The sequence below is a fragment of the Synchiropus splendidus genome, chromosome 1 (assembly GCF_027744825.2).
Source record: "Synchiropus splendidus isolate RoL2022-P1 chromosome 1, RoL_Sspl_1.0, whole genome shotgun sequence".
In the NCBI taxonomy this organism is placed as follows: Eukaryota; Metazoa; Chordata; class Actinopteri; order Syngnathiformes; family Callionymidae; genus Synchiropus; species Synchiropus splendidus.
Window position 1 is genome coordinate 14226906 of NC_071334.1, and position 9635 is coordinate 14236540.

The 9635-nt window shown below is 44.1% G+C and overlaps 2 protein-coding genes across 3 annotated transcripts in view; one reads left to right on the forward strand and one right to left on the reverse strand.

Annotated features, from left to right (window-relative positions):
• Window positions 1–5207, reverse strand: part of tle2a (TLE family member 2, transcriptional corepressor a) — a 43175-nt gene extending 37968 nt beyond the window's left edge. Inside the window, exons 1-3 of one of the 2 annotated variants that reach the window (XM_053859606.1) lie at window positions 5192–5207; window positions 4996–5076; window positions 4274–4492 (exon numbers count right to left, since the gene is read on the reverse strand). The gene's annotated coding sequence lies outside the window, so the exon portion shown is untranslated. Of the gene's footprint in view, window positions 1–4273; window positions 4493–4995 lie in introns of both variants that reach the window. The other variant, XM_053859597.1, reaches the window with a different exon arrangement.
• A 157-nt stretch (window positions 5208–5364) lies between these two features.
• LOC128746944 (trichohyalin-like) lies at window positions 5365–8835 on the forward strand. The gene is made up of 2 exons (XM_053844327.1): window positions 5365–6147; window positions 6246–8835. The coding sequence occupies exons 1-2, from the start codon at window positions 5716–5718 to the stop codon at window positions 7125–7127; spliced, it is 1314 nt and encodes a 437-aa protein (XP_053700302.1). The 5' UTR covers window positions 5365–5715; the 3' UTR covers window positions 7128–8835.
• Window positions 8836–9635: the final 800 nt, after the last annotated feature.

Genomic DNA, 9635 nt, shown 5'->3' on the forward strand with positions numbered 1-9635 from the left:
ACCCCCTGTGACACACATATGCACGCATACAACAGACGCTGACACGTTTACGCCCACAGGCATGAGTATGTGGGATCTCAGGAATTTCACTGCTGAGGTTTAACATTGTCTCTCTGGACGGACCAGGGTACAAAAGACTGCTGCCATGCCCTACACCAGCCTTGGAAACGAGAAGTCATCGTTCACGCAGTTCACCAGTGTTTTTTTCTACAAAAGCAAGAGTTTCATTGTCGTGTAAAACTTTGCAGAGACCTTTTTCCTCCCTCTACAGTCGGAGACGTGGCCTTGAAATCCAAAACTGTATCACGTTGCCGCACAATAACAACTCGCTGATAAAAAAAAAAAAAAAAAAAACCTTGGAGGGAAATTTGAAGTCAAAGCAGTAGGTTGAGGGAGCAAAAGTAGAATCTTTTCTGAGGTCATTTCTGAATTCAGACAGTCAGTCCTCACTGAATGGAGAGCAAAGAGGTTAAATCTGAGCATTGACTTGCAAATACAAGCAACAGCTCTCTGCATGAGCTGTCAGTCATCACACAGCCCACTGATAAGCTCCGGGAAAAATGTTCAAGATTTACAGGCTTTCAAGAGACGGCGGTTTTAAAACAACCACGGGGGAAATCAAACCATACCAGAGACATGATAGTCTGTTTTGGTCACTTTGGGGCATCACATTCAAATATGCTAATGTTTTTACTCAGAGCACGAGAAACCATCCTGGTCTGGCCTCACCAGGAATCAATCCTGGGAGGTGTGGACCAACAGCTTCTATTATTCCGGCTAGAAAAGTTCTATATGCCATCTTTTAGGTTATATTACGAGGTAAGTTAATAATGCTATAGTTTATACAAGTTACAAACAATTGGAGGTCTCACACTTCCAACACCATCAAATACCACAATAATCATATTTAAAAAAATATAAACGGCACCACTTGTGGATCTAAGGGGAGGATTTTTTTTTAAATGTCCAAGTGCCCTCCATTCAACTAACCACCGGTCTCATCTTTGCCTCAGACATTTCCACCTGCTGACCACGTGCTGCTTGATGTTGGCTGACTAGAACATCACTTCACTGGGTTAATAGAATAGAATAGAAATAGAGTATCTGCACAAACAAATTTTAATAAGCCACTATCTTATTTTTAGCTTTTAATTTCTCTCTTCTGTTTTATTCTCTACTGAAAAATCCCACCTTTTTCACCACCAACGCTTGGCTCTTATCCTCAGGTGACAAATTTGTCTACAACACACAGGACGATTCTCTACACTACATCCGAGGGTTAATAAGGACAACGTGAGGTGCTCAGGTCAAGGTGGCGGGGCAGCTAAACTGGCAGTCTGCAGTACTGACCCAACCACCAGAGCAGAGCAGTGGAGCCCTTTTGGCAGGTTCTTACTACTGCAGACCATTTCCCCAGAAGGTACGGCATAATATTTCCAGGCACCTGCTCACAATGTGATTTGGCTGACGGGCTGTTTTGAACATTTCTCTTGCATATTAACTGTTGTGATTTTTAATTCTCCCCTGTGTGATAAGTCCAATTCCTCATTAGTGTAAGATAATCAAACAATAACTACGTTTGTCTGCTCCGGCACTTTGATGACCCAGAACTCTGAAATGCCTTTTGGCTCGTTGCTCCGTTCATTATTCTTGAACAGGCGGAGAGTTTCAATTATAAATTAAAATGCTTTTCATTCAAGTGAAGTCGAGTCCGCCAGGCGCAGAGCTGGGACTATACAGCCCCCTGTTGACCACTGGCGGTACTGCATGCAATTGAAGTTGTAATTGGTTGATTTGTGAAAACCTCAGCACAAGATGTCTGGACTAATGAATCGCCTATGTCGACTGACGCACCTGATTAACTTTCATGTTGACTGTGACACGTGATCATGAACTCCAGATCTCATTTCAACGTCTGCGTTAATGAATCGGTGTCATCCTGTCTTCAACCGCTGTTGTTTCCCTCTAAACAGGCAGCTTTGTTCTTTGTCAACTGAGAATCAAACTTTCCAAACTTCTGAAGAAGCGTGTACGTGGACTCCAGGGACTTTACTAAGAACTTTAATGAGTTAAACACGGCGGAGTCAGACACCTGTGTGTCATGTGCACATGAAATGGTGCGTTGTTTGAGGCGGTGATAAAAAGGATTTGTTTGTGGAGGTAGCAGAGAAGAATAGTCCACACACTCATCCGTGCACGCCAACACAGCCTCGCAAAGGTCACTCAGTCGTGTGGTCCAGCTTGAAGTGCAGCTTCTGAAGCTTTTTGGAGCTTTCATCATGCTTCACGCGGTAGTTTGTCAGGGATTTCTGCTCCTCCAGCTTGATCTTCACCTTGTCCAATTGTTGTTGATTCCTGGTGCTCTTTTCGCTGGCAAGCTTTTGTCTCTCTCTGGTCAGCAGGTCGCTCATCTCCCTGTAGGTCATCTCCTCCCTCCTCTGACACTCCTTCTTGGTGATGCGCTGCCTTCTCAGGTGATTGGATATCAGCTCCACTTCTTTACGGAGGAGTTTCAGATTCCTGGACTGCTCCTCCATCTTGGCAGTCAGATCGTACTCAACGTCTGGCTGGTCAGGTTTGCTCGTGACGCCGTTTGTCATCATCACCATGGCGGTGTCAGAATTGCTTCCACTGGTCAACAGTCGCTGTGTTTGTGTCTTTGAGAGTGATATCGATCTTTAAAGAGCGTTCTCATTTATAAGTTACAGTGTGATGGCACACAGGGGAGTTTAGCCAGCTAGCCTTCTAATAAAGAGGGCACCACCACGATGGGACGGTTTTCATTGTGATGTCATCATGGACAACTCTCCAGCTTCAAGGTTCGCACCTGCAATAAAGCCACGCATCTCACCAAAACAGGTGTATTTCCATTTTAAGTATGACAGAAACATCACGGAAATTGAAACAGTGTGGTGGGTTGGAGGAAAAATATTGAAGACAACTTATTAAAAAATGCTCTCTCGTATTTAACCACTTCATCTACTCTCCACCCAGCAGAGGTCAGTATATACCTGCCCTCTGCTCACTCGCCCGCCCTTTTGAAACTGCAGCTTGTAGAAGAGCCAACTGGGTGTCCATACTGATCCACTACGGGTCATGGTGGGTGCAGGTATTTATTCTAACCAATTGAGGAGACACCTTTTTGCCAACTGGGCATCTTTAGAGTGTAATGCGTTGTCAGTCTGGTGTTGCTTGTTTCAGCTCAAACCTCACTGGTTCAACAGTGTATGCTTGGTCGGTTGTAGCGAAACTCTTCCCCAACCCCTGCCCTTTGAGGACACTGAGTTAGAGGGCTCCGCTTGTACTCAGAGAACTGGAGTCAGGTCCAGTTAACTATAGCTATTTCTATCTCTTTGCTTTGCAGATGGTTCATAACGTAGGCGAAGGCCTTGGGGATGAGTTACTGCATACCTCTCTGTTCCCACGAGGAAAACCATCCCACCTGACCTCACTCTGCTGCAGATGAGCTAGTGCCACTATCCAAAACCACATCAGACAGAGACCCTGAGGTCATGTCGTGTTAATAAGACAAAAAAATAAGCCCGACTTGTGCCGTCACTCCCCTGTACATGGAGGCGGAAGACACAGCTGCTACGCCTCTGGTGGAGTGGGCCCTCAGCCGATCAGGGCGGGATGGCCCGCCACCTCATAGGATTTGTGAATGGCACTGCAGAGCCATTCACAATGAACTCAAGGCGCTGCCGCGCCCATAAGAGGGCGGGGCATGTACGAAATAGAATGTATGTGGGCCTTTTATGGGGCTGGTGGTATTGTCCTTAGATATTTGATTTAAACTCTGCCTGCACCTTTATTCAGAAGGAATCGTATAGTTTCAAAGAGATCATTTTTAACCCTCTAGCCTGTTTGGCAAATAACAGCATGGAATTAAAATTATCATTTACTGCCAGAAACTAGGCAAAATGAACAGTTAAAATGGTAGAAATTAACCATAATTTCTGCATTCTGTTTTGCACCTTAATGAAAGCTGTTAAGTAGTAAATTAAAGAAGAAAATAGATTCTGTATACTTCAGATGTCCCGCTCTGTATGCTGTGGGTGCAGAGGAGCAATTTACCCTGTATGACTGTTGGCATTAAAGTGCTCAATGCTTTGAGAGCTCCGCCTCCTCATTCAATCTACGGTGGCAAATTCTAGGACGATAGGGGGAAGTACTGCCTCCCTCGCTGCTGGTTGGCTAGAATGGTTCATCTCCCCTGACCCTAACCTCATCCAATTTCAAATTGAAGGATTTTGCTGATGGACTGACAACTTACCTTGAAACATTTGCCTCCGCTCAGCTACTTACTTCAGCTGAGATGAAGGCTCAGAAATAATCTACCTCCGATGTTGAGCCTGCTCTCAACCTGAGATGATGTTTTGTGGCCAAATGAAAGAGCCAATCAGAGGAGAGCTTGTGTCGCCAATGGAGGTCGAGGCAGGTGAGACCGGTGTAATCCAACTGTCATTCTGGTTCGTCGGGAGATAGCGTCTTCCTGTCAAAGACAGGGAAAAGAACAGCAAAATGAGGGCTGTGCACCAGTAAGTACCGTTGGACTATAAGACGCTGCGGAGATAAACTGGCACCAGGCAAAAAAATCCATCACGAAGTACAAAAAAACAAGTCACACTGAACTAAGTGATAAGTCACATTTTTGGGGGTAATTTGATTTTACAAAATCCCAAACCGAGAACAGATATACCATCCTTGCAATCATAACAGTAGAATAAGGAAGAACAGTCAGAATAGCTATACGATGATGTGTTAACATTGCATATTAGCAGTTGTTAGAGTAGTCTATAGCATAAGGAACATAACTGAGAGGATGAATAGGAGGAATAAAAACAAGCATAGAGCGCTCTCCTGTGGCTGTAGGTAAGGCTTACTCCTTTCTCATGTCGGTCAGTGTGAAATCACTTTAGAAGAACGTGTGAAGTTATACGTAATGTGATTATACATCACAAGACCAGCCAAAGTAAGAAAAAAGATGTGACTTACAATCGAGAAGATTCGGTAGCTTATCAGCTCAAGACTCGTATCAGCTCTCCTCCTCTTGTGACTTGCGTTTTCTTCCATTTGCTGTGAATAATAGAAAAAACAGAGGCATTTGCATGGAGACTTTTGCTCCAACACTCGAAAAACAGAGAGGTTAATGGGTAACAGGGTCCTGTCCAGTGTGTCCTTTGCCTCTCACCCACAGTAAAGACGTGCCAAGAGAGGAGGAAATAAATGAACGCAGCAACTGAACAATCCCATTTTATTGTTGGATGTGACTCATTTCAGTAATCAAGCCAAACATAGCATGAAAGCCAAACATGGTGACATCTCAAAGGCACCAATGGATCTTCATCCCCGACGTCTTTAGTTCCAGCACATCTCTCCGTGCTGTCGCGGTGAGCAAAAGGTAACCGTCAGAATCATCATCATCAGATCAGAACCATCATCAATCACCAGGAAACATATAAATGGACTCTGTCGTCAAGCCATGCACCTGAAATGTTGCCGCATGTCACCGAGGCACGTGCATGTTTGAGTGGGGAGATGAGAAAAGAAGGCTCCGTTGGAACTCGTCTGGACTGAGGATCTGACAGGGCAGCGGGCAGAGATGCAACGCATCAGATAAACATAAAGTGCTGAATCTTCAACACTCTGCAGCACATCTGAGACACGAGCGAAGAGGAGCAGCCCGAGTCAGACAGATCATTAGTAGTGGTAAACATGAGTGCTGAAGCCAAGAATCTTGACTCGCAGGAAGATGAATATGATCTCACAAACAAGCTGGCAGATCAATCCAAACATCTCCAGTTCCTACGCAAACAAATGGTGCAGATCAAACGCCAGCTGAAGAACCAGAAGAGCATGAGGGACGAGAGTCAGTTACGAAGAGACCAGCAGGTCTCCATCGAGCAAGAGGAGCATTGGCTGGAGCTGGGCAGGTTGAACGACCTGCTGACCATTGAAAAACAAAGGGTTGACAGCGAGAAGACGGCAAGGATCCAACTGCAGACCGAGCTGGAGAAAAGCAAGTGCCAGCTGGACAAAGTAAACACGGCGAGAGAAAACTACGTGAAGAAGGAGGAGGAAATGTCCATCATGCTTCAGAGGCTACAGGAGCAGAGTGAGATCCTTCACACTTCAACTGAACATCAGGTGATTTTTTTTTTTTTTTTTTAAGGAACTCTTTTTTTTTCCCCCCGGTGGATATGGAGCAGGACTGTTAAAGTTTAATATTTTTATCTCATGGGTAGATGGTGGAGATGAAAAAGAAGGAAGAGAAACTGATTCAGGAGGTCAGGGAGGCACAACACATGATGGCGAGATTAACTGAAGAGCTTCAGGGGGAGAAAAACCTAAACTTAGTTCTGCGGCAGCAACTAGAAACGCTCACGGTCTCACATGTGGAGCTCAGCCAAGAGTGTGAGACGGCAGTTCACCAGTCTGATGCTCTGAAGCAGAAGCTGGAGATAGTTCTCAACTCGCATGCTGAAAAAGTGGAGAAAGATGAGCAGCTTATTCAACAGCTGCAGGCCGAGCAGGAGGAGCTCAGGAGAGCGATGGAGGTGCAGCTTTGCACTGCACATCAGGCCATGTTTGAACTAGAGAGGGTTGATGAGAAGAAGGAGGCAACTTTTCTTCCGGGCCTCAGTGAGGAACAGCAAAGCTTGGAGAAGTGCACAGATGAATCTCAGCAGGAGGAAACAAATCTTTTTCTTAGAGAACTGGAGAGATTCTCTATTGAATACCAGCTGGAGATGCTGAAAAAGTCTCATGAGAAACAGACAACGTACGACCAGCTGCTCATCAAGAAGTTGAGAACTGAGCAGGAGGAGCTCAAGAAAAGGATCAAGGAGCTAATGTCACAAGCAGAACCGCTGGAGCAGCAGGGAGATCAGGAAGTACATGAGCAGGACGCTGACTGTGAGACCTCCAGGGAGGACCGTCACCCATACCTACAAATTCAGCAAGAAGTCTCTTCACAGGCTGAAGATGCTCTTGAGGATCCCACCCCCGCGATTCTGCACGAGGGGTCTGAGGCCAAGCAGCTGCTCCCACCAGTTCACAGGTCAATGAGGAGGATTCGCCGCTTTTTAGGTTTGAGGCGGAAGAGACAGAAGACTCCAACTTACTGAACTCAACACACAGCCACCTTCTTGAGAAGTTTCCTCCGTAGAGGATTTTATAAGGCAACACAAATTATAGTTGCTGTTGATGATTTTATTTTCAAGATCAGACATTGACCCACTCCCTTCACTGCCGGCACGTGCACTCTAAGCAAAAGGAATTCATGCTGACAAAAAGAAGACGTCAAATTGAAACAGGATGCGCTTTAAGTGACTTAATCTGACTAGAGATGGCATGAAGACATGACACAGTCAAGGTGATTCACAGCAATGACAGGGAGATAAGGAAACATTTTCTGTCCAGCCTTCTGGTTTCAGCCAACAAATAATGATGTTGTGTCCAGGTAATGTCATGTTAGAGGGACACTGCTCAGACTGTTTTGTATACATATATACTAGTGGTGGGACTTAATTAATTCCAACATTATCACGATGAATCAATTACAACAAAAATGTAATTTAATTGAATTGAACAGTTTGCTCTCCAGACAACAGGGACCCTTTGTGAGTGCAGGAGTTCCTGGTCCACTGACCTCACTGATGCACAAGACACGTCGCAGCTAGGATGATAACAACAACAGCAACAAACATGGAGGAATCCCTGAGCAAAAGCAAACAAAAGCACCTGTTTGCTTTTGTTCAGGGAGGTGTTTCACTACACAATGGCCAGGGTTCCCACTACTCTCAATGTATTTGAAATTCTTATAAAATTGAAATTCTTATACAAATATTTTCACGGCATTAAAAGAGCTTTACTTTAAATAAGGTTATATGTATGGGTCTATCATTAGTTTCACTAATATATCAAATTCATTTAAATTAAAAAAATGTGGCTTCTTGTGGCAAATATTCTTATATCTATATCTTATATCTATATCTTTACTACTTTCTACATTGCAGGTACACACTGAAGACATCAGATATATGAAGCAGGATATATGGAATTATGCAGCACAGTAAAAATGTTTACGAAAATGTTTCATATTTTAGATGAGTCACAGCCAGCTTTTGCTGTGTGGGCTGCACTGCGAACTGCTTCATGGTGTAGTCACCTTTTGGAAAACCCTGTGAGGTGACTGCATCCTGAAGCTCATCGCCAGAAAGGCCAAGAGTGAGCAAAACAGTAATGAAAGCAAAGGGTGGCTGTTTTGAAGAATCGAAAATATAAAACATGTTTTGAGTCATGACACACTTCTATGTTTAATACATAATTCCAAATGTGTTCATTCATAGTTTTGATGCCTACAGTGAGAATCTACAATGTAAACAGTAGATTGAATGAGAAGGTGCGTCCAAACTTTTGACCTTGTACTGCTTATACTAACTTTTAAACAACACTGCCATCTGCTGGACAAACATATGAACGTTGGTTTTTGCATGGAACGTGACTAAAAGCAAAACTAGTTACTAGCGATCAGACGCTTATGGGAGGAGCACTGACCTTTGGCGAGGCTTCCAAAGGCCAGTTCTTTGCACCGTGGTCTGTAGAATGAGAGCCAGGACATGATAGAGAGACTGTGACCTGCTGACACCCGCTTCATGTTCCTCTGGTAGAGTTGGAAGAGGTTTCACGGGTGAAGTCTGGGTCCCTTAACTGCAGTGGCTGCCCCCATGACTCAACTTTAGATTGACACATAGACACGTAGACTACAATAAATGCAGGGCTCCTGGTGTCGAGGATTTTGGATGTAATCACAAGGCTTCACTCATGAAAATAAACATTTTATAACCTTGTCATGTTTTGCATTGATGCTGCACTTCCCATTATCTCCACGCGGGGGAGGCAAAATAGCGCCAGAGAGCTGCTGCAGTCTTCACACAGTCCAAAAACCAGCTCCATCTGACGCTTGCTGATGCTCACGATCTGTAAGACAGAACACATCTCGTGCATCATTGACATGGAACTGTTCGTCACTAGTCTGTAGTAAGCCATAGGCTGTTCATCTGCCCTGATCCCACGTTTGTATTCAGAGACCTCAACCAACATTCCTCCACTTCCGTTGTTTCTGGTCATGGAATTCCAGCTCAAAACCGCATGACCATCACTCACCGAGGCACATCAGTCAAACAGTTGTGAGTTTAAAAAAACATCTCTGTCATAGGCTTAACTATTCAAAAAAAAAAAAAAAAAACCCTCTATATTTGTTTGGTCACCTATTGTGAGGCTTCTCACTGCAGAGTGGAATTAAAAGGCCGACATGGGACTGTGATTTGGAATAACGCTGAGTTCACAAGGACAAATGGAAACTTGCTCCTCATCCTTCCATCACCAGCTCTGAGGACGACTGGACTGGAATATCGATGAGCTGAAGTCCAGAGCTGTCACCAGTCAGAGTATAATAATATAATAAAATTTTTAAGAGACAGTCAACAATGATACTCTGTGGAACAAACTTCATTTTTTGCACCATGAATTTTCTTTTTCTTTTTATTATTTATTTTTATTTTTTTTATTATCACAGTCCTTTTTTTTTTTTTTTTTTAAACTGTTTTACTGGAGCAACTAACTCAGTCCTC

Excerpts from the sequence above, each read along its gene's own strand:
- LOC128746944 (XM_053844327.1), top strand. The coding sequence starts at position 5,716 with ATGAGTGCTGAAGCCAAGAATCTTGACTCGCAGGAAGATGAATATGAT. Across the intron at positions 6,148-6,245 it reads ACACTTCAACTGAACATCAG|ATGGTGGAGATGAAAAAGAA; the intron begins GTGATTTTTTTT and ends TCTCATGGGTAG.